Source organism: Canis aureus, chromosome 16, assembly GCF_053574225.1.
Source record: "Canis aureus isolate CA01 chromosome 16, VMU_Caureus_v.1.0, whole genome shotgun sequence".
In the NCBI taxonomy this organism is placed as follows: Eukaryota; Metazoa; Chordata; class Mammalia; order Carnivora; family Canidae; genus Canis; species Canis aureus.
Genome location: NC_135626.1, coordinates 5,417,374 through 5,444,839, shown reverse-complemented (window position 1 = coordinate 5,444,839; position 27,466 = coordinate 5,417,374). Strand labels below are relative to the sequence as shown.

At 55.7% G+C, this 27,466-nt stretch overlaps 4 protein-coding genes and 1 non-coding gene across 13 annotated transcripts; 2 read left to right on the top strand and 3 right to left on the bottom strand.

The window, feature by feature from the left end:
• The first annotated feature begins 16 nt into the window (after positions 1-16).
• TOR2A (torsin family 2 member A) lies at positions 17-3,997 on the top strand. Of its 2 annotated transcripts, XM_077850758.1 has the most exons (5): positions 22-371; positions 933-1,198; positions 2,063-2,238; positions 2,924-3,051; positions 3,262-3,997. In XM_077850758.1, exons 1-5 carry the CDS (start codon positions 221-223, stop codon positions 3,504-3,506), a joined length of 966 nt encoding a protein of 321 aa, XP_077706884.1. In that variant the 5' UTR covers positions 22-220; the 3' UTR covers positions 3,507-3,997. The 2 variants fall into 2 exon arrangements, with proteins under 2 accessions (XP_077706885.1, XP_077706884.1); XM_077850759.1 differs by lacking the exon at positions 2,924-3,051 and having other exon boundaries at positions 17-371.
• Positions 3,467-18,295, bottom strand: TTC16 (tetratricopeptide repeat domain 16). 6 transcript variants are annotated; one of them, XM_077850739.1, is made up of 14 exons: positions 17,793-18,295; positions 16,718-16,890; positions 16,291-16,381; positions 15,989-16,132; positions 14,887-14,987; positions 14,666-14,795; positions 12,612-12,841; positions 11,127-11,371; positions 10,625-10,766; positions 8,142-8,307; positions 7,444-7,590; positions 7,122-7,283; positions 5,562-5,649; positions 3,467-5,194 (listed from the first exon to the last, which is right to left on the bottom strand). In XM_077850739.1, exons 1-14 carry the CDS (start codon positions 17,988-17,990, stop codon positions 4,173-4,175), a joined length of 3,039 nt encoding a protein of 1,012 aa, XP_077706865.1. In that variant the 5' UTR covers positions 17,991-18,295; the 3' UTR covers positions 3,467-4,172. The 6 variants fall into 6 exon arrangements, with proteins under 6 accessions (XP_077706865.1, XP_077706866.1, XP_077706867.1 ...); XM_077850740.1 differs by having other exon boundaries at positions 12,612-12,826; XM_077850741.1 differs by having other exon boundaries at positions 12,612-12,775.
• Positions 9,226-9,333, bottom strand: LOC144287271 (U6 spliceosomal RNA). The gene has a single exon (XR_013355115.1). It is a non-coding gene; the product is annotated as a U6 spliceosomal RNA (small nuclear RNA).
• On the top strand, positions 18,063-20,218 carry PTRH1 (peptidyl-tRNA hydrolase 1 homolog). The gene is made up of 5 exons (XM_077850760.1): positions 18,063-18,507; positions 18,844-19,063; positions 19,358-19,457; positions 19,636-19,681; positions 19,784-20,218. Exons 1-5 carry the CDS (start codon positions 18,412-18,414, stop codon positions 19,988-19,990), a joined length of 669 nt encoding a protein of 222 aa, XP_077706886.1. The 5' UTR covers positions 18,063-18,411; the 3' UTR covers positions 19,991-20,218.
• CFAP157 (cilia and flagella associated protein 157) lies at positions 19,903-25,928 on the bottom strand. Of its 3 annotated transcripts, none has more exons than XM_077850757.1 (9): positions 25,697-25,928; positions 23,858-24,129; positions 22,994-23,147; positions 22,305-22,572; positions 21,768-21,898; positions 21,401-21,551; positions 20,867-20,994; positions 20,513-20,699; positions 19,903-20,232 (listed from the first exon to the last, which is right to left on the bottom strand). In XM_077850757.1, exons 1-9 carry the CDS (start codon positions 25,867-25,869, stop codon positions 20,161-20,163), a joined length of 1,536 nt encoding a protein of 511 aa, XP_077706883.1. In that variant the 5' UTR covers positions 25,870-25,928; the 3' UTR covers positions 19,903-20,160. The 3 variants fall into 3 exon arrangements, with proteins under 3 accessions (XP_077706883.1, XP_077706880.1, XP_077706882.1); XM_077850754.1 differs by having other exon boundaries at positions 20,867-21,042; positions 25,697-25,927; XM_077850756.1 differs by having other exon boundaries at positions 20,867-21,039; positions 25,697-25,927.
• Positions 25,929-27,466: the final 1,538 nt, after the last annotated feature.

Below are 27,466 nucleotides of genomic sequence, written 5' to 3'. Positions count from 1 at the left end.
GGTGGCCAAGGAAACGCGGCCCGCCGGCTGCATTAGGACGGCTCGCGGACTCCCCCTAGAGGCTGCCTTCCGGTCCTGCGGCGGGGTGACGGCTCGGGCCTTTCTGGGGGAAGCCGGGAATTGTAGGCTACGGAAGGTGGCTGTCGAGGAGAGATGCACGCCGGGAGTTGTGGTCCTAGGGAGGGGCGGTTGGCCCACACCCGGCTCCCGCCTCATCCGTATGGCGGCTGCGAGTCTCGGCTGCAGGCCCTGGGGCTCGCTCCTCGGGTTGCTGGGGCTGGTGTCGGCCGCGGCCGCCGCCTGGGATCTGACTTCGCTGCATTGCCACTTCGGCGCCTTCTGCGAATGTGACTTCCAGCCCGACTTTCAGGGTGAGGGGCCGCAGGAGCCCGGGGCAGAGGGGCCGCCTGAGCGGGGAGCCCTCGGACTGTGGGGTTGCGCCCGGGCCACCCCGAGGGCAGAACCGAGGGGCGGGACCCGCAGGCCTCCGGGCGGCACGGGCCGGAAGTGGGCCCGGCTTGAAGGACGAGAGCCTGGAGCAGCGGACGGGGGGCGACGGTTTGGGGAAGCCTGTTTGGAGTCCAGGCAGAACCCTGTCAGGATGGAGAGGGCCTTGGGGGCAGGATTGGGCCTCCACAATGGACTGGCCGTCAGGGCATGGGGAGGAGGCTTGGGCCGACCCCGTTGACAGCTCTCCACCACTTATAGCTGAGCGCAGTGCAGGGGGCCAGCTGGTGGGGGCGCTGCCAGGTCTGAGGGTGGCTGCTGCAGCCGGAGACCCCAAGGGCCCCCTTCCCTATCCGAAGACAGTTTGCAAAAATGTCCCAGAACACAGGGATCCCTAGGCCAGGTTTCAGACGTGACTCCTCCCCACCCCCTTCGGTGCCAGTGGTGGGTCTTCAGCTCTGATACTGCCCTTCTTGTGGCCCTAGGTCTGGAGTGTGACCTGGCCCAGCACCTGGCCGGCCAGCACTTGGCCAAGGCACTGGTAGTGAAGGCACTGAAGGCCTTCGTGCAGGACCCAGCACCTACCAAGCCACTGGTCCTCTCCCTGCATGGCTGGACAGGCACCGGCAAGTCCTATGTCAGCTCCCTGCTGGCTCACTACCTCTTCCGGGGTGGCCTCCACAGCCCCCACGTACACCACTTCTCCCCCGTCATCCACTTCCCTCACGCCAGCCACCTGGAGCGCTACAAGGTAGGCTGGTGGCATCCTGGACCACCGTTCACCTGCATGTGGGGGTGCCAGATCTTAGGGAGTGAATGAGTCCCAAGTCCAGAGAGGGAGAGTCACTTGCTCCAGGTCACACACCCAGTTGGAGCCTCAGGCCTCAGGACCCATCATGAACAGAGCTTGAGATGGACAAAGGACATGAGATTATATAGTTGCAGGTGTTATGTATTGAGTATTTACCTTTGCCTGTCTGCATTACCTTCTTTCTGTAAAGTATGGTCCCAATTTGAGGCTCAGAGTAAGCATCCAGCAAATAGTAGCTCTTATTACTATCATTGTTGTTGATTGCAGGGTACTTTCCAGGCTGGTCTTTGTCAGCTGTCAACATTATTGAGAAGGTTCAGGAAGCATAAAGGAACCTTCCTCTGTTATGGAAAGTAGGAGATATCAGAGAAGGGAGTCCTTTTTTTTTTTTTTTTTTTAAAGATTTATTTATTTATTCATTCAGAGAGAGCGTGAGAGAGGCAGAGACACAGGCAGAGGGAGAAGCAGGCTCCATGCAGGAAGCCCGATGTGGGACTCGATCCTGGGTCTCCAGGATCACACCCCGGGCTGCAGGCGGCACTAAACCGCTGCGCCACCAGGGCTGCCCAGAGAAGGGAGTCCTGAACAGGCAAATGTGAGGCCTGGGTTTGAGTCTGTTTGCTTGCTGACCTGCTGTGTGTGTGGACTTGAACGAGTCTCTGACCCCTTAGGGCCACAGTTTGGCCACCAGCCCCACGAAAGGGTTAGTTCTCTCTGGGAGACCAGACCTTCCTGGGAAAGGGGGTTCTTACCTTGGGAAGAAGTCTCTCCAGGTGCCCTCAAACTCCTGCCTCTTCCCTGCAGAAGGAGCTTAAGAGCTGGGTCCAGGGGAACCTCACAGCCTGCAGCCGCTCCCTGTTCCTCTTTGACGAGATGGACAAGCTGGCCCCAGGCCTGATGGAAGTCCTGCGACCTTTCCTGGGCTCCTCCTGGGTTGTGTTCGGGACCAACTATCGCAAAGCTATCTTCATCTTCATCAGGTGGGCCCAGCTTTGCAGCAGCATGATGGGGGATATTTGTCCAAGGTCTCAGCTATCCAGTCTTGGCCTATGGTCCCATACCAGAGTACCTTTCCCCTGGGGCCCAGTTGGTGTTTCCCAAAGCCCCTTAAACTCTGGCTGTGACACTGTATATTCAGATTTGACAATCTCAAAGCTCACTCTGGGCTCAGTCTTTGGGATCCTCACTGTTTCTTTGTGGAAGCCCTGCCAGGCTAAGTGTTTTCCCTCCTTTGTGGCCAGGAGACATAGACCTGGGGAAAATAGGACTTGAATTCTAGTCCCACCTCTAAGAGTTCTAGCCATGTTTTCTTGGGCAAATCTCTTCACCTCTCTGAACTCCCATCTCCTCTTCCACACAGCAGGATTATTAATACCCCACTGTCCTCTTAGAGGCTGGGGGAGGGAAAGTCAGTTAAGGGACCCAAAAGTGTTTTGTAAACTTTAAAGTGCATGGCACATCCAGATGAATCTCCAGGCATCACATGGTAGACAAAATCTCTGGAGAGGGGAAGTGGTTCCTATGGGGTGTTTTCAGTGGATTTGGCTCCTGCTGAACTGGGTCTCCAGGCTCATGTCACGTTGGGTGGCACATGGGAAGTAAGAGCCAAATCCTGCCCCGCCACCACGGTCTGAGCCATGGCCTGCGTCCCCCCATGGGTTTCAGCAACACTGGCGGTGAGCAGATCAACCAGGTGGTACTGGAGGCGTGGCGCAGCCGCCGGGATCGGGAGGAGATCCGCCTGCAGGAGCTGGAGCTGGTCATTTCCCAGGCTGTGCTGGACAACCCACACCGTGAGTTCAGCTGGGGAGGCCCACCCTGGGGTGACTTCGGCAGGCTGAGGCTTCACACCCACGTTGCCTGGGCCGGGCCAGCTTCTCCCTGGGTCTGGTGCTCTACCCACTGTCCTCGGGATTTCTCAGGCCAGGCTTTGGCACACCCAGCTGTCATACAAGCTCCTGGAACCCAGTACAGACCCTTCCCCCCTTTGCCCCTTCCTGCAGATGGCTTCTGGCGCTCCGGCATCATGGAAGAGCACCTCCTGGACGTCCTGGTGCCCTTTCTGCCACTGCAGCGGCACCATGTGCGACACTGTGTGCTCAACGAGCTGGCCCAGCTGGGCCTGGAGCCGAGGGAAGAGGTCATCCAGGCTGTGCTGGACAGCACCACCTTCTTCCCCGAGAAAGAGCAGCTCTTTTCCTCCAACGGCTGCAAGACCGTGGCTTCCAGAATTGCCTTCTTTCTCTGACTCTCCATATGGCGTCCTTGCCCTCCTCTGCCTGGCCAGGCTGTGCAGGAAAGCCAGGGGCCTCCTTGGTAGGGACCCTTTTCCTGACCCTCTTGGGGAGCAAGACCCAGAGCCCAAAGCGAAGATGAGGAGGCATCTTGGCCTTTGCTTCCTTCCCTACGGAACCACTGGTGACCCCAGAACTTCAGTGAGCCTTGACCTTGCCCTCAGCCTAAGCCTTCTTAAGATGTGAATTGTAACTCAGGGACTATGGCTCATGGCTGCTCTCTCCCTCTTCTGTCTGTGACTCTCGGCCCCTTGCTCTGGCACCATCTTCTCAACCCTCCACACCCCATGTCCCTCCATACCCCGTGTCCCAGTACCGGAAAGCCAAGCCGAGACTTCTCAGTCTTTGTGAATATAGAGATTCCCGCTTAGGCCTGGTTTTTAAGGTTTTTAATTTTATAACAGAACAAATACAATAAACTTAGCCGTGGGACCAGAGGAATATTGGCTGAGATATCTAATTGCTCTGGAAGGAGGTGGTTTTGCTGAGTGCCAGTGAGTGTATGTAGGGCTTAGAATCTCTCCCACACCCAGCAAGAAGTGAGGCAGCTGAGTGGACTCTTCGGGGACCAGTGTAACTGCTGGGACAGCCTTGATTTTTCTGGGGTTCTGGCTCAGGCCCTATGTGGTCTGGGGTTTTCTGAGTTTGGAACTCAGTCCCCAGGTGACCTCAGTCTTGCTCGAACCCGGACTTGTGTTTTGGCTCCAGCTCTGGGCAGCCTTGGTCTTGCTAGGCCCCTGGGATTGGTCCTGAGTGTTCTCTGTATTGCTGGGGCTCCAACTTGGATCATAGAAATCCTTGGTCTTGCTGGAACTCCGGATCAATCCCCTGCTCTGGCCGTGGGTGGCAGCCTTACTGGGTCGCCAGCTCTGGCCATGGGAAGCCTTGATCTTTCTGAACCTCTGCCTTGAGCCCTGAGTAGCATTGGTCTTGTTAGGCTTTTGTCTTGGGCCTTGGGTGGCTTCAGTCTGGCTGGGATTTCGGCTCTGGCCCTGGGCGGCTTCAGTTTTGCTGGGCCTCTGGCTCTGGCCCTGGGCAGCTTCGGTCGTGCTGGGCCTCCGGCTCTGGCCCTGGGCCGCTTCGATCTTTCTGGGCCTCCGGCTCTGGCCCTGGGCAGCTTCGGTCTTGCTGGGCCTCCGGCTCTGGCCCTGGGCAGCTTCGGTCTTGCTGGGCCTCCGGCTCTGGCCCTGGGCAGCTTCAATCTTGCTGGGCCTCCGGCTCTGGCCCTGGGCAGCTTCAATCTTGCTGGGCCTCGGGCTCTGGCCCTGGGCAGCTTCGGTCTTGCTGGGCCTCCGGCTCTGGCCCTGGGCAGCTTCGGTCTTGCTGGGCCTCCGGCTCTGGCCCTGGGCAGCTTTGGTCTTGCTGGGCCTCCGGCTCTGGCCCTGGGCAGCTTCGGTCTTGCTGGGCCTCCAGTTCTGGCCCTGGGCAGTTTCAATCTTGTGGGGCCTCCAGTTCTGGCCCTGGGTGGCCTTGGTTTTTCTGGAGCTGTGGCTCAAGCTTGGGTCTTCCCTGTTCTCCAACAGGTCTGAGGACTGAGTCTTCAGCAGTGAGGAATCAGAGGATGTCACAGCAGTGGCTGAGGTGATCTTGTATTCCTGGCAGATAGCGGACATCTCTGTGTCTGAGGTGGACATGGTCCTGACTGGGAAAGATGTGCCAAGAGCATCCGTTAGGCTGCCCTCCCTAGACAGCTCCAGGAAAAGGATGTGTAGGCCTTACCCTTGCCTCCCAGAGGCTTTGCATGGCCAAGGAGAAGGCCTGCCAGATGAGGCCAACGTAACCTTTCTCGGCAACCCGAGCCCAACAGGTGGGCCAGGGTTGTAGGGTAAGTGGGAGATACTGAAGGCTCACCATGCCCCATTCAAAGTGAGGATTCTTATTCCTGCTTTATAATCACAGAGCTATAAAGTAGCAGAGCCCAAATGGACAAGCAGGCCAAGGAGTCTCTGATCTTTACCTACTCTGCTGCTTTGGCTTACTCAGGCCTGGAAGGAACATTGGGGACTTACAGCCCAAGCTGGAGCCTGAAGAGGTCTGGTCAAGGTAGCTGTCAGACAGGGACCTCACCCTGCTGGGTGTGGGCTCCGGCTTCTCCTCCTATGGCAGAAGACAGGTAGGGCAGTTATAGGATATAGGAGGGCCCAGGCCAGTGGCTCAGCTCTAGAAGGAAGACCAGCAGCTTAGAGCTGCTCCAGGGGCCCCAGTTAGGGCTGGGCTGCATGTGGAGAGGCCAAAGACTGGATAGAAAGGGCAGTGGTCAGACTAGACTGGCAGGGTACTGTGAGAAAGCCAGTATTGGAGAGGCTGCTTGGGCCTCGGTTTTGCCATCTGCAAAATGCAAATTAGTTTCAGTGTGGGAGAGGCCTCTGAAAAATGCAAAGTGCCCTACCATGGGGAATGGCTAATGAAGAACTGCAGAGCTCTTTATGCTTACCATGCCCATCAATTTCATCTTCCCACGTATCTGGGAGGGAACTACTACTTTTACCATGTCATGGCCCAGAAACCAAGGCTCCAGGAGCCTAAGCAGTCTGCCCACGACACTCAGCTAAGAAGCAGAGGAGCAGAGCTTGAATCCAGGCCTGTGGACTCCACAGCCAGCCTCTTAGCTGCTGGATGCCTCTGGCCCACTCACACCTGCTGGCAGTGGGGAGCGTGGGGAAGCAGGGAGGGGGCGGGCAGAGCTCTAGCACCCAGCAGATGCCAGTTCCACATCTTCCTGAGGGAGGGAGCTCACAATGACTTCAGGAGGTGCACTGATCAAAGTTTTGTATGTTTGTGTTCCATTGTGAGCTAGAGAACTGTAGCACTAGCCTTTTCCGGTTATGGCAAGGGAGGCTGGTCTTCCATTGACTTCATTTTCAGTTTCCTTTGAACACAAATGTACTTGCTGTCCATCAGCAGTTGAGTGGACAGATCATGGGACTTTCACAGGATGGACTTCTCCACAAAGGTGAGAACGAGCCGTCAACTTAGATGCACCTCACAAACATGCTTAATGAAGGGAGTCTGAGACAAGCAGGTACACCCTACATGTCCACTGATGTGAGGGACAGGGGACAGGCAGGTTCATTTGTGATGTTAGGAATCAGGACCACCTTGGAGGTGCACTGGGCTAAGAAAAAGACCTAGTGGGGGGCATGAGGGGGCTTCTGGGGGGCTGGGAGTTTGTTCTTTCTATAGGTAATGGTGTCATGGGTGTATTCAGTTTGTGAAAATTCATCAGTTCACTCACTGATGACATGTGTACTTTTCTGTATTTACATGACATTCCATAAAAAGAATTAAGAAAATCCTGGCACAAATGGCCGGTGCACACAGAATTTATGAAGCTGAGGGTGGCAAGGTGTGGGGAGGCCTCTCTGTGAGGGGCCCACATCCTTGTGCCCTACTTAAGGGGTACCCTTTATTGGTACCATCCCCATCTCACGGCAAAAGGACCCAAGCCCCAGTCACACGGCTGAGTGGTGGCAGAACCAGGCCTGGATGCCAGCCTCTGGCCAGTCTGCATCCCTCAGCCCTGGCTTGGGGTATACTCTACCCCAAATCCCAGTGTGTGGCCCACTCACCTCTTCCTCCTCCTGGGGGGCCTCAGCTTCTTGGTTTGGACCTTCTGGCTTTCCATTCTGGGTCTGGGGAGTAGCCTGGAGCTCTTCAGAGGTCCCAAAGGCAGGCCTCCACCGGAACTGCAGTGCCCGAGCCTTCTGGCGCGCTCGTTCCCGCTCCCTGAGCTGCCTGCCAAGCCATGGCCCCAGAGTGCTGAGTAAGCCCCCCTGACTCAGTGCACCATCCCCAGCATCTGGAGAATGGCTTGAGGAGGAAGCAGGGGCAGGAGGAACCTTAATGCCCAACCATTTCCCACTCCTGGCCTGCAACCCCTGCTTGAGGAACTTGCCCCACGATGCCTTGAGGGATGCCAGCCTGCAGGCTGCTTTCCAACACCCGATCCAACTGCAGCCTGGCCAGGTGGGCCACCTGGCTGCAGAGCACTTCTTCCACCGACATGCCCGGGAAGAGGTTGGTCATCAGTGGGAGCAGCTGCCAGGGAAGAGCCGGGTGTGGGCCAGCACACGGAGCCGACGGGTGTGGGGCTCCCCTGACCTCGCAGAGCCCTTCTCAGGGCTCACAGGGGAAGGGTTTACAAATTATTGATTTTAGAGCGCCAGACCAGCTTGCCCCAGAACTGGGAGGAGCCTGTGTGGAGGTCTACCAGGAGGGGGTGCTCGGACATGGCCAACCCCCGGTGCTGGAGCCAGCAGGGCAGGTCTGACCTCGAAGCCTGTGCCAGGAAGAGGTGGGTGGGCCCAGGGTACTGACTTCTCCGAGCCCTCCGCTCTTCACGTGCCAAATGGCGGGGCGTGGGGGCCATGGGGAGGTGTGATAATGTTACCGGTCTCTGGCGTTGGAAGAGCAGTAAACAACACACACGTTGAAGTGGCTAGAACAGTATCTGGTACCAGGTAAGTGCCTGGCATCAGCAGCTGTTAGTTTTGCTGGGAAACCAGACTTCTTTTAGGAACAGGGAGAATCTTGAGGCGACCAAGGGTACTGACTCTGGAGCCTGTCCTCCTGGCCCAGCAGGAACCTACCTTGGGTTGCTTGGGGTTGAGAAGCAGGACGGTGGCAACATCCAGGCGGGCCCCCAAAATGTTCTGCAGGAGCTGCCGGCTCCTGGCACGGTGCAGGTAGTACTGGGCTCTCTTGGGGTTGTGCTGGATAGCCATTGAGAAGTGGCTCTCTGCCTTATGGAACTGCCTGCAGGACACAGTGCCCCATGGGCTGTTGTGAGCTGGGCCCCAAGGAGGGAAATGGGAATCCTGGGCCCCACCGGGGAACGTAGGGGAGATTAGGATGGTCTCTGCTCCCCTTAGCTCCACCATCCCCTCTGCTCTTTTTCTATCAGCTATACTCTTAACAGCCCCAACACTTAAATGCTAGTATAAGACCCCAGTATAAGTGAATTTAAAAAAAATTTTTTTTAAGGTTTATTTATTTATTCATGAGAGAGAGTGAGAGATGCAGAGACATAGGCAGAGGGAGAAGCAGGCTCCCTGTAGGGAGCCCGATGCAGGACTGATTCAGGATCCCAGAGCCACCCAGGTGTCCCTAAGTGAATGTTTTCAACATCATGGAGTAAGGAGGACCTTTCTGAGAATGTCACAAACCCAGCAGCTAAAAATGAGAATTCATTTGACTATGATTGAATCCCAAGTTACTGAGTAGCAAAACTGCCACAAAGAAAACAATAAATAGGGACGCCTGAGTGGCTCAGCCGTTGAGTGTCTGCCTTTAGCTCAGGGTGTGATCCTGAAATTCTGGGATCCAGTCCCACATCAGGCTTCCTATGAGGAGTCTGCTTCTCCCTCTCCCTCTGCCTGTGTCTCTGCCTTCTGTGTCTCTCATGAATAAGTTCTTAAAAATAAATAAATAAAAAGAAAAGCAATAAATAGGAGAAATAAAATTTCCTACAGAAGGCAGACAATAAGCTAATTTTCCTAGCCTACAAAGAACTCTTCTAACAACAATACAAGTTTTAACGGGCAATTTATTTTTTAAAAAATCTTAGTTATTTAAATAGGCTCTATGCCCAATGTGGGGCTCGAATTCGCAACCTCGAGATCAAGAGCCATGTTCTCTACTGATCGTGCCAGCGGCATGCCCCTTCATGAGCAATTTAACAGCCAAATGGGCAAAAGGTTTGCGTGTCATCCTTGCGCAGGGGCCATGCTAATCTTCTCTGTATCGTTCCAATTTTAGTATATGTGCTGCCGAAGCGAGCACTGGGCAAAAGGTTTGAGCCAGCCATTATGACCCCCCCACACACACGAAGAAGATGCTGGATTGCACTACCAATTTAAACATGGGACATGAATCAATTGTGAGAGAGCATTTTTTGCCTACTAGATTAGCAGAGTTGAAATTAGTCTTAACGCCCTGCAGTATGGAGCTTTCAGGAAACCAAGATTCTCCTTTCCTAGGGGAAGTTTACAGTGGCTCACTGTTTGTGGAGAACAGTCAGATATTATGTTTTAAAGTGTTAAATGTTCAGGGCGGGGGCACTTGGGTATCTCAGTGGTTGAGTGCCTTCAGCTCAGGGCATGATCCTGGGGTCCAGGAATCGAGTCCTGCACTGGGCTCCCCGCAGGAAGCCTGCTTCTCCCTCTGCCTATGTCTGTCTCTCTCTGTGTGTCTCTCACACATAAATAAAATATAAAAAATCTTTAAAAAAATAAATGTTTGGAGTGACGGGGTGGTTCAGTTAGTTAGGTGTCTGCCTTCCAGTCAGGTCATGACCCCAGGGTCCTGCGATTGAGCCCTACATCGGGCTTCCTGCTTGGCAGAGAGCCTGCCTCAGCCTCTCCCTCTCCCTCTGCTATTCCCCCTGATTGTTCCCTCTCTCTCTCTCTGTCAAATAAATAAAATTTTAAAATGTTTAAAAAAAATGTTAAATGTTCACACCCTTTAACAATACTTTAGCTTCTAGCAATCTAATATGGCACTATTAGTGTAATGCGTGAAAATGTATGTCCTATGTGCTCATTACATTATTTATAATCAAAAACAGAAAACAGCCCAAATTCTCATCAGTGGAGGGTTGTCTAAAGAAATGCATTGTGGTACTTCATAGAATGGAATACTAGGCAAATAATAAAAGAGAATGAGGTCATCATATATATAATGACATTGGAAATAAAAAAGCAAGTCAAAAAACAGCATGACGTCACTTTTGTAAAATGATAATAAGTGTTAATATATGTATAGGAAACCATCTGGAGGGATCCTTACCAAACCGATGGAGGGGTTGGTGATGGGAGACAGATATTAGAAGGAACGTTCCGTGTTCTAAGTCATACATTACGGAACACTTAAGTTTATTATAAAAAGCACAATTGTCATAACAATATTGAGGAAAAAAGTGAAGAATTTTTCACAAATACTTGAAAACCAAAACCATTATTTAGCAGGCAGACCTGGGAGAGCAGAAGATGTTGCCCCAGGGATCCCAGCAGACCCATGCCAGGCCCAGCCCTGCCCGCAGCCCTGCCCCGGGGACCACCCTGAGCTCGTGCACCTGCTCCTCTGCTCGCAGAAACCCATCTTCTCCTGCAGCAGGCCCATGCGCAGGTTGGCCCCCTCGTCCTGCGGGCTCAGCGCCAGCGCCTGCTGGTAGTCTGCCTCCGCAAAGGTCAGGTTGCCCAGCTGGAAGAAGCAATCTGGGGGATGGGGACAGACGTGAGGCTGAGTGGGCCCCCAACCCCAGTGCCCAGGAGCCCCAGCCTGGCTTGCTCCAGCTCCCAGAGGGATCTTGAGACTGGTGGCTGTGAACTTCTGAAATCCTGTGGGCGGTGGAGGGCGTCTACCAAGGTTTTCCGTGCCCTAGGGCCCTTGTCCCCAGCCGCTGGATTCTGAGCATTTTGAAGAGACTGTAGCCAGTCAGTCTAAGACAACACTTTGCAGTGTGTGTCCCCAGAGCCCTGAGGTTCTTCCCCTCCTCCTGCCTCCCCCGCTCCCCTCCCTCTGGGGACTCAAGTGCCCAGCCTAGGCCTTAGAGGGTCAGGGGTGGCCCCACTCACCACCTCGATTGATGTAGAGGCCCTTCTCCTGCTGCTCGTCCTTGAGGGCTTTGTTGAGCAGCAGCACACCCTCCTGGTAGGCACCCTGCAGGTAGCAGTGCACTGCAAAGTCATTGTAGGCCAGCAGCAGCTGCCGCTGAGCCTGCTGCACCTCTCCCTCCTGGCTTGCACTCATCATGTCCAATGCCTTTAGGAAGTCCTCCACAGCGCTATCAAACTCCTGGAGCCGGCGGTAGATGGTGCCCCTGTGGGGGAGGGACATGAAGGCCAAGGCTACCCCATCCACCTGGGCAGCCAGCTGAGATGTTGGCTCCTCTGGGCCTTCCGAATTTGGCAGGTGACAAGAGGGTCCCCTCTTCATGCACTGGTTCGGCTGTGGGGCTGGCTCTGGATTACTACTCGGATAGCCCATTGGTCACTGGTAGTTTTGCTTTACACAAAAATACCTTACATCTTTCTTTTTAGGAAGTAGGTGTGCACCAACCTCTATGCTAAGGCCTTTCAGTACTGGGGACAGATGTTTTACCCCACTGTTTATACGAGAAAACCTAGACTCAGGCAAGTTATTATTATTATTATTTTTAATCTTTTCCTTTTTTTTTTTTAAGATTTTATTTATTTATTCATAGACACACAGAGAGAGGCAGAGACACAGGCAGAGGGAGAAACAGGCTCCATGCAGGGAGCCCGATGTGGGACTCGGTCCCAGGTCTTCCAGGATCACACCCCAGGCTGCAGGCAGTGCCAAACCGCTGAGCCACCGGGGCTGCCCGACTCAGGCAAGTTAAATGGCCCCAAATCCGGGCAGCCCCGGGGGCGCAGCGGTTTAGCGCCACCTGCAGCCCAGGGCGTGATCCTGGAGATCCTGGATCGAGACACTGGATCGAGTCCCACATCGGGCTCCCTGCATGGAGCCTGTTTCTCCCTCTGCCTGTGTCTCTGCCTCTGCCTCTCTCTTTCTCTGTCTCTATGAATAAATAAATAGAATCTTTAAAAAAAAAAAGGTCCCAGGGATCCCTGGGTGGCGCAGCGGTTTGGCGCCTGCCTTTGGCCCAGGGCGCGATCCTGGAGACCCGGGATCGAATCCCACATCGGCTCCCAGTGCATGGAGCCTGCTTCTCCCTCTGCCTGTGTCTCTGCCTCTCTCTCTCTCTCTCTCTATGTGACTGTCATAAATAAATAAAAATTAAAAAAAAAAAAGGCCCCAAATCCCGTAATAGAAGGGCAATGGGTAGATTCAAGCCCGAGCCTCCCAGAGTGAATGCTCAGCAGGCCCAGAGATCCAGGATTCCCAGGTGAACTAAGTGGCTGCCTGGCCCTCCTCTAAGGGCAATAGCAGCTAAGACCTCTCCCTGGCTTTGACCTTAATGGGGAGTAGAGGAGGATTATTAGAGGCTACTTGGGGAAATTGAGCCCTGGGGCGGCTCACGGCCTCTCCTGAGACCATAGAGCAGGACCCAAGATGGGTACTTCCCCACACAGTACCGGAAGAGGAAAAGGCGAGGGTCCAGAGGGTTGTTCTCGATGGCACAGTTGATGCGCTGCAGAGCATGCTGTAGCTTGCCCTGCACAGCTAGGATCCCAGCATCCTGACGTGCCTGCTGGGCTTGGTCCACCATCATCTGGAGCAACACCTTGGCCTGCGAATGCTTGGGGTCCAACAGCAAGGCACTGTGCAGGTCTCGATAGCAGAGGCTGGGCTGCAGGGGCAGAGGCTAAGCAGAGGCTAAGCTGAGCTCTGCCCTGTGCCATGGTGGGAGCACCCCTCCAGGCCTTTAAGAGCCTCTCTCTGGGCAGGCCTGCACCATGTCACCCATCGTCAATGTCCCTGCATTGCGGTGCCATCTTTTTTGCCTCGTGAAAGAAGCAGGGGGCATTGTGGGAAAATCCCATCCCAGACCCCATCCCTGTTGGTCCCTCTCCAGATGTGCCCTCAGGTGAGCCAGGCCAGCCTGGGCTGTTTCTGCTATGGAATGGTGTTGCAGATGCCTCCTCCTTGGAGGACTTCTTTGAAGCTCCAAGGTTGGGGGAGGGTGTGTCCTCCTGACCATGACTGTCATATCCTCCCTAACCTCCCATGCACATGCCTTCCCCCACTCCCCTAACCTTTAAGCCCAAGACAACTCTGACAACAGATGCAGGCCTGGGTACAGCAGAAAACATCCCCAGGCAAATACCTCCCACTGGGTGAGCAACTCTGTCAGCCAGTCAACAAACAGTTTTAGCAAGCATCCTGTGTCCTGTAGGTTAATGGGCTGGACAGTGGGCAGGGAGAATAGTGTGGACAGCAAGTGTGAGTGGAAGTTACACAGGTGTGAGGGGGAAGATGGTAGAGGCTAGAACAGGGCTTTGGAGTAGGTGGGCTTGGGTTCAAGGGCAGCACCGCACCAGAACTGACTGTGTGACCTTGGGCAAGTCACTCAGGCCCTCTGGACCCATTTCTTCATCTGTGAAAAGAGGACAATGGGTTGTATCTCCTCAAATGATTACCTCCTAGTCTTAAAGACAAGCATGACTCAAGGGCTTAGAATGTACTTATGCATCACGGGGGCTGAGGTGGCAAGAGAGGCCAAACTCCCACAGCCAATGATTACCAATAATTACTAGTCTCCTGCCCTTGAAGGAAACTCTCTCACTGACTCACTTGTGAGGCCCAAAGCCCAGCCCCCAGCATAGGGAGGCTCAATTTCCAGCTTCCTCCAGGATGCGCCATTTGGGACCAAGGTGAACATGCCCACCCCTTGGTCCTCCTGAGTTTCCCAGCTCCTAGGCGCCAGGCCAAGTTCTAGCACCATTGTTCTGGATTCTTCCCTTTTCCTCATGCCCTCCCCCATCGGTCTCTGCTCCTGACTTCCAAAAGAACTGTGGGACTTGCCCCTTTCTGGCCATCCCATGGCCATCCTCCCCTTCACCCTCCTCTCCGGCTGGATGGCAGCCAGGCTCCTGGCCTCCAGACTTGCCCCTCCAGGCCAGAGTCCCACTGGTAGCCAGACGATCTTTCTAAAGCCTACTGTCCCAAGAAGTACCCTTTTGAGGCTCCTGCTGCCCCCAAGAAGGGGTCAGGGGCCTCCTCGGATCACAGAACCCTGCCTGATACCCTCTCATACCTGCAGTCCCTTCTCTCTTGTGACCCCAAGTCTCCCTTGTCCCCAAGCTGTTCCTTGTACTGTCTGGCTCCAAGCCCTGACAGTGAGGCAAATAAGGAGAGACAGGAAAGGAGGAGGGAGGACACCTTATCTAACAGATCCTTGGGCGCCCCCACACCGTGCTGCTTCCCACACTTGTGAAATCATTCTCTGTGTAATCATCTGCTCAAGGACGTCTCCCCTAGGCTCTGAGTTCCACAAGGGCAGGGCTGGCACAGGGTTCTCACCTTGTGGCTTCTGGGGGCCGACACAGGCCTGGCACAGAGCTACAACTGAGCGGTAGCAGAACCATGCAAGTGGTCAGCACAGGTCCCCACCACACGGCCTAGTGGCTTCCACTAATCTCAGGGTTGGCTGTGGGCACCCATACGGGGGGCGGGTCACCCATTCTACCTTCTGTAAGAAGTTGTAGAGTCTGGCCCGGAGGATGAAGACATCAGCATTGGTCATGCCAAGCATCACCTCCTTGGTGACAAGGGAGAGGCAGTCCTGATACCGTTCGAGAGCCAGGAGACAGGCCATGCTGAGGACAGAGGGCAGAGGCACTCTGTCTGTCGAGCGAGAGGGGCAGGAAGGGGCTGCAGAGAGAACCCGGGCATGCAGCCGCCTCTCACCATCGGTAGCGGAAGCTGGCTTTCTCGGGCTGGAGCATGGAGGCCTGCGAGAAGACTTTCAGAGCGTCCGGGAAGGCACATTGCTCGAATAGGCACTGGCCCTGGGGGACACAGGGGGGTGGTTCCTTCTGATTGTGACTCTGGCCCAGCAGCACCCTCCAGCTGCAGGGGGCACCCACTGGGGCAGGAGGGGAGAGAGAAACAAAAGATGGAGACAGCTCTGTAGGTCTGGGAGAGACTAGAGGACAGAGACATAGAGATGGAGAGAGACAGAGACATGGGGAGACAGTGACAGTGTAGAGATGGAGATACAGAGCAAGGGAGAGACAGCAGAGACAGGATTATACAGCTGGCAAAAGACAGCAATACAGAAACAGAAACAGAGTAACAGAAAATCTTGGACTTTGTTGCTATCTTGTGGTTTAATATTTTTCTTTTGAATTGTAAAGGGAGGTGTTATTACCTTTCCAGCATTTAGAGCCTCCTGATGCTAGTGCCATGATAGCAGCCACCTGCTTCATGTGGCTATGCAAATTTAAGTTTCTTTTTTTTTTTTTTTTTTTAAGATTTTATTTATTTACTCATGAGAGAGGCAGAGACACAGGCAGAGGGAGAAGCAAGCTCCATGCAGGGAGCCCGATGTGGGACTCGAGCCTGAGACTCCAGGATCACGCCCTGGGCCAAAGGCAGGTGCTAAGCCGCTGAGCCATCCAGGGATCCCCACAAATTTAAGTTAATTAATGAAATAAAATTTTAAAATCAGTTCCTTAGTCACACTTAATATATCTCAAGGGCTCAGCAGTTACCACATTGCTAATGGCTACCAGATTGGACAGTGCGGAGTAGACCACTATCATCACTGCGGAAAGTTCTACTGGGCAGTGCTGCAAAACTTTACCAGCCCTGGCGGTAAGCCAACTCTGGAGGTGGGAGAGGTCATGAAAGGGGTGGCAGGTAGCCATTTGCAATACAGGGACAGAAGGTCCCCAGAGAGACAAGAGCTGGTCCCAGGAGCAAGGAAATCCCCCACAGCTGGAGGGAGAGCCAAGAGGCTTGGGTGTGGGGTGGATGTGGTGGGTGGGTCCGTGGCAGCCCCAGGCACCTGCAGGTAAAGGACCAGGGTAAGGCGCTCCAAGTACTTGGTGTTCTCAGGCTGGAAGGAGCAAGCCCTTCGTAGATTCTGGGCGGCCGAGGAGAAGTCACAGAGCTGGATGTAGGCCTCAGCTCGTAAAGCATAGAAGTCTACCTGAGGGAGAGCGGACACAGACTGCTGTCCTCTCCCTACAGTCTGCTGAGGCCTGATGCTCAATTACCAGAAGGGAGTTGATGGCCCTGAGAGGAGGAGCCTGGCAGGCATGACATTGAGGGCAAAGTGTTAGCAACCGTCCATGCCCACCCCCTCACCAGCTGGGAGTCCAGGTGGAGGGCACGGGAAAAGAACAGCACGGCCATCTCCCAGTCCTCTTGCTCCAAGCACTGCTGGCCTTGGTGGTAGCTGTGGGGGAAGGCGGGGCACAGGCAGAGGGGCTGACCCTGACTTTGACAAACCCAGGGCATACAGCTGTGGCTGCAGCTGTGGCCATGGGAGTGGGTTGGGAGGAGGAGGGGCTTTGGTGGAGAGACAGGGTAGGGCAGGTAGACAGAGACCCAGGGAGAGGAGCCTGACACTCGGAGCTCACCCAGGGCCGCAGCCTTTCGTCTGCTGAGGTAGAAGTGCCCTATTATACAGATGAGTTCACTGAAGCCCTGAGAGGGAGAGTAATTGACCCAAGGCATGTCACTGGCTGTGCAGGGATGGGAACCTGGGACCCTGGACAAGGCAGTCACTCACTACTGCCTGACTTTGAGGGGCACTGTTAATCCCGTGACCTTTGGTTTCACATCATCAAAGTTCTGGAACACCCGGCTGCTCCCAAAGATGCGCTCTATGTTCCCCTTTGGAACTGGAAACACCCATGGCTTTGGGATGTGCTGTGACAGAGACGGGTCAAGCTCCAGAGCATCCTAGAACCAAGGGACAGCAAGCTGGGGCAAGCCTCAGAGATGACCCCTGTGCCTCTTACACACTCTCCCATCCTGTTTTACAGGATGATCAAAGGCTAGAAACGAGGCTGGTGGGAGGCACAATTTGGGTTCTGGTGGCACTTCCAGTCCCATTCTCTTTAGGGATATTCCAACTTCTGTCTCCAGTCCTATGATCAAGGTCAGGGGCCTGGGTTCTTAAACTCACGCTGCACTCTGCTCTCCTCCTGGTCCCCCTCAGCTTCACCTCCATTTCCCAACACCCAAAACTAATGCCTCCAGCTCAGGCGCTGCCCCAAGCCGAGGCCCGGGAGGTCCTGCAGTCCTCTGCATATCCTGTGGGACTCTCATGCCCAGCAGGCCAAATAAGATACCTCACCTGACTTCTGCCCCAGGCTTTCCCACCTTTGGTGAGTCCACCTTTTCAGCCAGCCGCCAATCCCTATCAGTCCTCATGTCCTGTCTATCCCATTTCCTAAAGATCTCTTAAGACCTCTTAGATCCGGGGGCGCCTGGGTGGCTCAGTGGCTGAGCGTCTCCCTTTGGCTCAGGGCGTGACCCCGGAGTCCCGGGATCCAGTCCCACATCAGGCGCACTGCATGGAGCCTGCTTCTCCCTCTGCCTGTGTCTCTGCCTCTCTCTCTCTCTCATGAATAAATAAATCAAATCTTTAAAAACAATAAAAGAAAAAAAAAAGAATATCTGTAAAAGTTGTAATGATGCGGGAAACATTTCATGATGACACTATTAAGCATAAAATTGATATAAAAAAAACCCTGAATATACATTAAAAAAAAAAAAAAAAGATCTCTTAGATCCCTCCTCTTCTCTCATGGTCGTGTCTGGGCCAATGCCCCCTCTCCGACCTCCCCAGCCGCTCACACGTCTCGAGCCCTCAGTTCTCTCCGCGCTGCGGCCAGGTACTTTTCCTGAACTGCACTTAGAGCCAGGAGAAGCCAGCCTGCGAACCCAGCCTCGGTCTCTTCTCCCAGGACCCTCCGCCGCACCTCTCCGGAGTTTGTCACGAATTCCCCTTCCGGGACGATCTCCCGGGGCCCGCTCCCGGCGTTGCTAGGCACCATCTCCAGGACGCTCACAGGCTCCGCCCCTCAGGCCACGCCTCCGGGGCCCGAGGGTTGTTAGAGCCGGAAGGAGGTTAGCAAACTGCATCAGCCGGGGAGGCTGTGGCTACGTCACGGGGAGGGCTCGCCAGGCTTCCGCAGCGAGGCAGGGCCACAGCAGGGGCCAGAACAAGGCTGCCTCCTCCCATGCCGGAGGTCGCACAAAAGCTCCGCGAGTTCCCAGCAAACCCCACAGGGACGTCCTGAGGCGAGTCCGCGGGAGCGGCGGCGCCACACACGGGCCCGCCCCGCCCCTTCCGCTCCCGAGCAGCGTGGCGGCCCGTCGCTCGCCCCGGATTGGGCGCTGGGGCTAGGGGGCCACCGCGATTGGTCGAGGGCTGACAACGTCAGGGGGCGGGGCCCACGCCGTGAGCGGGGTAGCATGCCGCCGGCCGGCGCCCTGCGAGCGACCCTGTGGAGGAGGAGCGCCATGAACTGGAGCCTTTTGGAACCGCGGCCCCCCGGGAAGCGGTGGCTGGTGAGTTGAGTGGGGGGCGACGGCGTAGGGGCTCCGGGGCCCTAGCAAGCTCCTGTTCTGCCAGTGTCTCCAAACAACATGCCCTACATTCCTCGTGTCAGTTTCCTTACCTAGAAAATGGGCCCAGTATTCTGACGGGAACGCTCCTCTGACCGTCCAGCTCGCGGGCCCCCCGGCCTTCTGGAGTCCCAGGGGCTTCCGGGCTCCCTACTCCGCCCCCCTGCCCCACTCTACCCTGCCCTCCATTTCCCTCTCGCTGGTTTGGGTCCCAGGGAGCCCTGTGAGCTAGAGGGTGGCGAGAAATGTCGTGCCTCAGTTTCCCTGGTGCCGCCGCAGGTGGCCGGCCTGGGAAATCCTGGACTGCCCAGCACGCGGCACAGCGTGGGCTTGGCGGTGCTGGGGCAGCTGGCGCGGCGGCTGGGGGTGGCAGACGGCTGGGCACGGGACCGGCGCTGCGCCGCCGACCTCGCCCTGGCCTCGCTCGATGATGCCCAGCTGGTCCTGCTTCGGCCTCGGCGGCTCATGAACGCCAACGGGCGCAGCGTGGCCCGGGCGGGTGAGTTGAGGGCACCCGAGGAGGCCGCGGAGGGCGCAGGGGCTGGAGAAAGGGTTTGGGGCGGGAGCAGGGCTGTTCACCTCTAGGTGCCTGTTGCGCCCCTATTGCTGCATATGGCCCTCCGTACTTACAGGAGTCTCGGTTTATATGTGAAATGGGTTTAATTGTGGCCCCTCCTCATGAGAGCTGTAAATAAGGACCCCCCCCCACACACACACACACGCGGGGTTGACCCCTCCCCTCCCCCCACCTCCCCACCCCCGGGCTGATGGGGCCACTGTTGTCTGTGCCCAGCGGAGCTGTTTGGGCTGACTGCTGAGGAGGTCTACCTGGTGCACGATGAGCTGGACAAGCCCCTGGGGAAACTGGCCCTGAAGCTGGGAGGAAGCTCCAGGTGAGGTCCTGAGCAGGCCAGCCTGGGCTAGGGAGGAGCCTCCCAGTTGAGGTGGGATAGGGGTGCCCATCCCAGTCCTGGCAGGGAATACGGGTGCTCTAACTCCAGCCTGCACTAGGAGGGGTGAAGAGTGCCCATCCAGGGAAGCACTAACTGCCCCTTCCATATCCTTTTGAAGGGGCCACAACGGAGTCCGTTCCTGCATTAGCTGTCTCAATTCCAGTGTGAGTCTGCCCCTCTGTCCTGCATGGGGTCTGGTGGGCCCGCATGAGGCTCCCCTGACACTCCTTAACAAAGCTCCCTGGGCCCCTCTGACTCCCCCACAGGCAATGCCGAGGCTGCGGGTGGGCATCGGGCGCCCGACAGAACCTGATACAGTGAAGGCCTACGTGCTAGGCTGTTTCTCCGCCGCTGAGCAGGAACTGCTGCCTCCATTGCTGGAGCGAGCTACTGACCTGCTCCTGGACCACATCCGTGAGCGAAGCCAGGGCTTGTCGTCAGGCTTTCACATCCATGAACACATGCCTGCCTGACCACCACGCCCACACACCCAGCCCCGTTTACAGAGGTGCCATGCCAACCTGTGGTATCCACTTTTTATAGAACTCTTCTCTGGGCTGCCTCAGGCTGCCTATAGATTGAAGAGGGTACTGTGGCTGCAATGGTCCACTTCTGGGGTGGGGATTAGTCTTCTCTCTGTGTCTTACTTGGAAAGTGGAGAAACTTCAGGAAGAGTAAACTTTTTGAACCTTTTTGGAGAACCAGAGGTGTGGATCTGTAAGATTAAAGACGCGCGGCTTGGAAGCTGAGGCCTCCTTGGGGGGTTCCCACCCTTCCACTGCCAGTGGATGAGGGGCCAACAGGGTCCAGCAAGCCCCCTTCCCAGGCCATGTGTGGGCATGTGTTAGCCCACTGAGGCCTTGCCACACTCTTCTTTGGCCCATTTTACAGATGGGGAAATGCAGGCTCAGAGGGCCAGGCACACCCCCCCAGGCCATACAGCTGCACCGCGGGCTGGCTGCTCTCTTGCCATCCCTGGGGCCCTTGGCACTCACCTCAGGCCTGCTGTGCACCTGGAAGATTCCCACACGTGTGGTGTGTGAGAGCAGCTTGAGGTCCTCAGGGTTGGGTGGGATGTGGGCCTGTCGAGGCACCAGGCCCAGGTCTCCCGGCTGGTAGGGTGTGATACTGGACAGCTGCTGGGGCAGAGACCCCACCTTGGGTGGCTGGGTGCTGGGCTGGCTGTGGAGAGGGGGCTGGCATCACCACTTCCTTTCATAGTTGAGGAGGTTGAAGTTCAGAGAGGCTTTGGGGAACTGGGTTTCTGGTGGCCCAGAGTCAGCCAAAAAGAGCCCTTGGACAAGCCCCATATCTGCCTCCTCTGAGGTCATACAGGGTCACTCACTCACCTCTCCTTGGGTGGGCCATGACGCAGCTGGCTCTCTTGATGGGAACACACAGTCAGCTGGGGGTTTAGGACCATGGCCGAGCTGAGCATGGCCAGCAGCTGCTGTAGCATCTCCTTGCGTTGTTGTAGCTGGAACATTACATCAAAATCGCCGTCCTCCTCATCCGGTTGCCTCTGCTGGTGGGGGTGGGCCCATGGGGATCAGGCCCACAGTGGCCCCAACACCCACCTCTGGGACATTCCAACCCCAGTGCCTGTTTTCTCCAAGCATACTGTGGTGGGACACTCATTCTCCAAATGGGAAGACTGAAGCACAGGTCTTCCAGGACCTCAGAGAGGGACTCTGGCAACTTTGAGACCTTCAATGGCTCTTTGAAGTGCAGGTTCAGGAAAAGGACAGACTTGGCAGGAGTGTCTCAGGGGAAAGGTGGGACCTCTGGCTGTGGCCTGGCCACCTCCCAATGCCGGTTATCTCCAAGCAGTGTCTGACATTGGCCTGCTCCCCCGCCCCCGACTTGTACCAACTTCCTGTCACCTGTAGAATGTCCTGTAGGAAGAAGGTGGCCTGGGCCAGGGCTGTCTCCAGACTTGCTTGAACCTTCTGCTCTTTGGTCAGCTCCTGCTGTAGCTGTTGTGCCTCAGCCTGCTGCTTCTCCAGTTGCAGGTTCAGCTGGTCTCTCTGACTCCTGGACTCAGGACCAGGACGAGTCAGTCCCCTCCCCTGCTAGGTGGTTTCCCTCTGGCCCACCCAGCCCCAGTCCTTAGCCTATTTGAGAAAGCCTCAAGGCCCCTCGAGAAAGGGAAGTCACTGGCCTGTGCCATGGGACCCAAAAGGAATAGGCTCAAGCTCCCCCACACCCTGCCCCCACTTGTTCCTACTGCTTACCCCTCTGGGGCCACACCTCAGTGCCTGATTGTCCTGCTGCAGCTGCCCAAGGCTCTGCTCCAGTTGGCTCAGCTGGAGGCGCAGCTGCTCAGCCTCCGCCATGCCCTGCTCCTGTTCACGGCACTTCTCCGTCAGCATGAGAATGATCTGCAGGTGCGGGCAGGTGCGGCCATGCCCTGGGCCCGCTGCAGGCCCTCCGTCAGCCTCCCCCCCCCGCCTCCCCAGCTCTGGACTCAGCCAGAGCTCACCCCATTGAACAGAGAAGCCTGCCAAGGTCCTGGGGGACCAGTACCGTCTCTGGTAAGAGCCCCCGGATGGCCCAGGGTAGGTTCCACTTCAATGAGTTATGGGGGCTTTAAACCAAATAAAAACCAGAGATGTACCCAGGAGCCCCCACGAAGGACCCTGTCACCTCACTTGTTGCCCCCCTCATGACCTGGCTCCAGCCTAGGGTCCCACGCTGCCAGGCTGTGTTTGCCCTGAATCAGTTCCCCTAGGGTTCCCTCCTGCTTTATGTGCCAAAAGCCTTGTGGCGCAGGCCTGGCGGGCACACCTTATGATGGCCTCTGCTATGCCTGGCCATGACCTTCTGGGTGTTCTCCAACAGATCCAGCTGTTTGCACAGCTTGTCCTGGATGCCCTTGAGCTGCTCATTCTCCTGCAGGAGCTGCATGCCATGCTTGGATATCTTGGACAGCTGCAGGGTGATCGTGTTGTTCTCTACGATGGCCCGCTTTGTCGTGTCCCACATCTGGCTAGTGGCCACCTTGTGGAACTCAGTGGCCACCAGGTTCACATGCTGGATGATCTCCTTCCTCAGTCTAGTCAGTATGGGTGGGAAGGAGGGAGCATCAGAGTGGGCACAGGCACCAACCTTCCACGTGAGGTTCCCCAGAGTGCTTAGGGCCACCACTGTGCTCTTTCCCAGGAGGAGCCTTTTCACTGTAGACCCTCCGTATCTCTGGCATTTTTGAACCATATCAATATAGTTCTACCTATTAAGTAAATATAATTTAAGTCACAAAAAGTGGCAAAAGGAAGTCCAAGGATTCTCTAATGGCGGTGTGAGGACTAGGGCTGGGAGCTTATCTATTTCCTCCTTCCCTTCACAAATCACTAGCCAGGATTTTGACAAGCAGCAGGCTAGGTAGTCCCTGAGTACAGTACCCCCAGCTAGAAGCTGAAGCTGTTGGGAGGCCTGAGGACTGAGCTGGGCTTGGTTCCAGCACCCAGCCTGCCCACCTGTCCTTGTCCAGCACTGACTTCTTCTCTAGGTTGTACACGTAATCCTTGTATTCACTCTCCTGCTTCCGTAGCTGGTCCTCCAGTGATTCGAACTTCTCTGTGAGCTCCTCTTTCTGCAGCCGGAACTCTTCCAGAGCTGCCAGCTTCCCCCCTGCCCCACCACAGGGCACAGGCCTGGTGAGGGGCCACCTCGGGAGGGCAGGGCCCGGGCAGGGCAGTGACAGCCTTGAGCGATGCCCCTCCCTCCCCACCTCCTCCACGTCCTTTTGCCCTCCCTATGCTTCCCAATCCAATGGGGCCAGACCCCTCCCTACAACATTCCATGCCCAGTCCTGCCCATGTGCACGGTTTTCATCTGGAATGCCCCCCTCTCTTCCCCGCCATTGATCTTATGAAGCCTCATTCGGGTTCCGCCTCGGAAAAGCCTCCCTTGGCTTCTATTTTTTGGGAAGTGACAGTGACAACAGCCACTGAACTTGCACACCTTCTCTGGGCCAGGCACTAATGCTGTCCTTAATCCTCAAAACAACGCTTGCCAGCCAGGTGACCTTGGGCAAGACACTTCAACTTCTTGAGGTGCTTCCTCACCTACAAACTGGGTGATAATATTTCCTGCCTTGGGCGATGGCCGGGACCCTTAGAGAAGATAATGTGTGGAAAGAAGCAGCATATAGCTGCTGTTACTCAAGGTAGACATATACCCATTTCCCAAATGAGAAAACTGAAGGTCAAGGAGAAGTGCTTGCTCCAGGCCACAAAGTCAATGGTAGAGCTGGGATTAGAACCCCAAGAGCAAGAATACTGGGTTCCCTCCCCCATGGTGTGTGCCCCCCAGACTCGCCTGCCAGTGTTCCCCCTCACCAAGGATGATGTTCTCTGTGGTGAGCTGGTCCTTGGTCTCCTGGAATTCATGGCGCACCTGAGCTAGCTGTGCCTCAAAGGCATCCTTCTCCATCTCTTTGGCCAGCTGCAGGCTTTGGAGCTGCTCATTGAGGTCAGTGATCTCGTCCACCCGCTGATTGAGTGTGCGCTTGAGGAAGGCCACAATCTCCTTCTTGTTGTTGGCCAGCTGCTCAAACTCCTGGCGGAACAGCTTCTCCTGAACAGCCAGCTCATCCCACTTCCGCTGGTACCTGAGGTGGGGGCGGGGTAGAGATCCAGGGGAGTGGTCAAGCCAGACCTCCACGCAACTGGGCCTGTTCCACTGGAGCCTTCCATAGAGGTACATTCGAGGTTTCTTATGTGGGAATCCAGTCTCACCTCCACTGTGCCCCCGATCTGTACTCATGACCATAGCCAACGCCGGTGCTTAGTGTGTCACATTCATTACATCACCAGATTGTAAGCTCCTCGGGCTGCTGTCTTCCTTACCCTTGTTTGCTGAGTGAATCCTGCTGAGCCTCATTAGTGGAGCCTTCTTGGACCTGAGCCACATTTGTGACCCTCTTTTTGGTGCCCTCCTGTAAGTGGGCCCTTATTCCAGTGGGCAGTCAAGATCTGATGTCATATTTGTCTTCACTTGGCAGACCTCTGACCTCCTCCACCTTTCTGTTCTTGGGGTCTGACAGAGGGGCTCAGTTAAAAAAAAAAGAGCACCTAATAACTGTCTCCCAAATGAATTTTCCCCAAATACATTCCATCTGGTGTCTCAGCTTGAGGGATACTTGTAAATTTTTAAGAGTATCATATAATTGATTTACTGGTTTCCAATGGAATAATTTGAGGAGTTATTTGGAAAGATGTTTTACCTCAGTATTTACTCAAGCAACATCTTTTGAAAGTCTACTGCATACAGGGCATTGGGTGGTACAGAGCTGAATGACCTGCTTTGGGGAGTGAGGAAGCAGCTTGGTGTAGGGAGGTCAGAAGGGCCAGGGCTCCTATCCTGGCACCTTCTGGGACTGACTTCCCTCCCTGAGTCTCAGTCCCTCCACCTGTACAATGGGGATGTCAGGACCTCTCGGACTGTTTCAAGGATGCAGTGAGCACCAGCTCAGGACCCAGCTGGAGCATATGAAGGACTCAGCGTTAGCTGTATCTGCAACATCATCTGGGGGAGAAAGTGCTGCCTAATGGTCACTAAAGGCGTTTGTCTTTTAAAGGTCACCCTAAGACTAGGCAGGTGCCTCATTAACTGGGAGGAAACTAGTTTTAAAATAAGAAAACTGGGCAAGTGAGTTTGTCTCAGAAGTTAGAGACCCCTCCACACTACCACCTGTACCACACAGTCCTGGGGAGACAACCCTCCTCATTTACATTTGGGGTCAATAAGGCACCAAGCAGGGAGTCAGCACAGACACGGTGGGAGTGGGAGGGGTGGTGGAAGAAAGGACACAGGGTCTCCTGCCTGCCAGGGGGCTGCCATTTTCAATTCATCCCACTGATTGTCCTTTTATAAAGCACATACATAATCCCATGGGGCAAGAGTGAGGCAGGGGGAGTGGTACTTGCCTGGGGTAGGGTTGCCAGGTAGCATTAGGACCCCAGGACCCTGGGAGCCGAGATCGGGTGGGTTCGAATTGTGAAGCCTCTCTATGTTACTTGCAGGAAACAGGCTGCGGGTGGGGGTGGGGTCGGGTGGGGCCTAGACATCCCACGGGAGGCCGGGAGGCCGAGGACCCCTGAATGAGCCCGCCCCTTGGTCAGCTGTGAGCAGGGCTTCTGACCCAGCAGGACCGGCCTCCCCGAGCGCCCACCCACCGGGCCAGCCTGTCCTCCAGGTCTCGGATCTGGATGTGATAGAATTCTCGGATCTCCTCGCCCACAGTCGTTTCCATGGGCTTGTTGGCCATGCTGGCATCCTTCTTGCCACCTTTCTTCTTTTTGACCTCGGGATCCTTGGCCCCCTTGGTTGCCTTCTTTTTGGGAGCCATGGCTGGTGGCAACCACTGCTCCAGGGCCCCTTTAAGAAGCCAGGTGGTTGCTAAGGAAGTTGGTCCCATACATAGCAACAAACTGAGGGAGTGAGGCAGAGCTTAAAGGGACCCTGCCCTCTTCCTCGCAAGGCTGGGCACTAGCAACTGGCCTCCCCCTCCAAGGCCAAGCACCACAGAGGCCCTAGGCCAAGGTGTCCCAGGCCATGGCATCTCAAAATCAGGATGCTAGGCTCTTGGGGCGCTTTTTTGGGCTTTGGGAAGACCTCTCCTTTCCCCTAGGCGAAATGTTACAATGGATGAGCCCCAGAAACCACCACCCTGCCCCTTTGTGCCAATCAGAGAGGGAGGACTTTCCTAGAGTTCCCCAGAACCAGAAGAAGCCAGTCCCCAGGCCAATGAGCCTCTTCCCTGAGCCCTCTGAGACCAGCTTGTTAATCCTTGGGTGATATAGCTATATAGCAAATTATTTTCTTACTTCACCCAAAACACACTGGAGAGGCAGTATGCTAAGAGATGGTCTATATCCAAGGCTGCTCTGCCGGAGTTCCAGGACATCCCTATCCAGAGACTGGCTCTGTTTTTCACGAGGCTTGGTGGAAGGTTCTCCATGTAACCCAGGCTGACCCAGGCAGACAAAGGCCAGCTGCAGGCTCGGGCCTGGGACGGCGGGGACAGGCGGTGGGTGTCCAGCTGGTAGATGCCCTGGCTTGTGACTGTGAGCCCCACCCATGCACTGGCCCCACCATGCTCCGTCCCCCGGCTCTCATCTCCAGCCAGGGATGCCTGTAGGCCTGCTGTCCAGCCAGTGCTTATAGGAGCTCAGGCAATCCCTGGGACAGTGGCCAGGTGCTTTTTATCCCTGTTGTCCTAGGGCTCAGCTCTTCACAAGAGGTGGCCGCAGCTCTACCCTGAATGTCCGACGGCTGGACGCGGGGAAGCTCAGTATTACTTCAGTATTTGGGGTTGGTTTGAGTGGCCAGGTCTTGTGAACAGTGGGATCCTTGCAATGGATGCAGGGGAACAGGGAGGGGTGAGAAATGCAAGGAGGTGGGTGTTTACTCATTGCCACGAGCAGTGGTTGGTTAGGAGTGGGCTCTAGTTTAGCCAGTCACATATCCAGTGTGACCTTGGGCCAGCAGCCTGACGTCTCTGAGCTGTAAAATGGGGAGGCCATGCCGTGGACCGAGTGTGACCTTGTATGTAAAGTGCACAGTGCGGGGCTATGGTCCAGGGGTGCAGGAAAGTGCATAGGAAGGGGCACCTGGTGTTGCCATTAGCAGAGCAGATAGGTGAGGCTCCAGCCCGTCCTGGGTTAGGCAGCCTCTGGGATTTCCAACATCCTGGTACTCTCAGCCTCTCAGCCTCGGGGTCTGTGTTGCCAGGGGATCCATTCCCTGCAGCCTGAGGCAGCTCTGGGAGGGCAGAAGCACGACTGGCAGAGGGGACAGGCACTCACTATTGCACACAGGCATCTGTCTTTGTGCAGATTCACAACAGCGCAGGGAGTTCTGTCTGCCCAGAACTGCAGACAGGGTGTCACTAAGGCTCCAGAGAGAGAGGGAGAGAGGCCTGGCTTAGTGCCCAAGACTCAGGG

What these genes read in the sequence shown, in the direction of transcription:
- TOR2A (XM_077850759.1), top strand. Translation starts at nt 221, where the DNA reads ATGGCGGCTGCGAGTCTCGGCTGCAGGCCCTGGGGCTCGCTCCTCGGG. An exon ending in GCCACCTGGAGCGCTACAAG is followed by an intron (nt 1,199 to 2,062) that starts GTAGGCTGGTGG and finishes TCTTCCCTGCAG; the next exon opens with AAGGAGCTTAAGAGCTGGGT. An exon ending in GCTATCTTCATCTTCATCAG is followed by an intron (nt 2,239 to 3,261) that starts GTGGGCCCAGCT and finishes CCCTTCCTGCAG; the next exon opens with ATGGCTTCTGGCGCTCCGGC.
- TTC16 (XM_077850739.1), bottom strand. Translation starts at nt 17,990, where the DNA reads ATGGTGCCTAGCAACGCCGGGAGCGGGCCCCGGGAGATCGTCCCGGAA. An exon ending in TTCTGCGAGCAGAGGAGCAG is followed by an intron (nt 8,308 to 10,624) that starts GTGCACGAGCTC and finishes TGTGTCCTGCAG; the next exon opens with GCAGTTCCATAAGGCAGAGA. An exon ending in TTCAGGCTCCAGCTTGGGCT is followed by an intron (nt 5,195 to 5,561) that starts GTAAGTCCCCAA and finishes CATCTTTCCCAG; the next exon opens with TCAGGACCATGTCCACCTCA.
- PTRH1 (XM_077850760.1), top strand. Translation starts at nt 18,412, where the DNA reads ATGCCGCCGGCCGGCGCCCTGCGAGCGACCCTGTGGAGGAGGAGCGCC. An exon ending in CCCCCGGGAAGCGGTGGCTG is followed by an intron (nt 18,508 to 18,843) that starts GTGAGTTGAGTG and finishes GTGCCGCCGCAG; the next exon opens with GTGGCCGGCCTGGGAAATCC. An exon ending in GCGCAGCGTGGCCCGGGCGG is followed by an intron (nt 19,064 to 19,357) that starts GTGAGTTGAGGG and finishes GTCTGTGCCCAG; the next exon opens with CGGAGCTGTTTGGGCTGACT.
- CFAP157 (XM_077850754.1), bottom strand. Translation starts at nt 25,869, where the DNA reads ATGGCTCCCAAAAAGAAGGCAACCAAGGGGGCCAAGGATCCCGAGGTC. An exon ending in TCAGTGCTGGACAAGGACAG is followed by an intron (nt 22,573 to 22,993) that starts GTGGGCAGGCTG and finishes CATACTGACTAG; the next exon opens with ACTGAGGAAGGAGATCATCC. An exon ending in CATGGCCCACCCAAGGAGAG is followed by an intron (nt 20,700 to 20,866) that starts GTGAGTGAGTGA and finishes CCCTCTCCACAG; the next exon opens with CCAGCCCAGCACCCAGCCAC.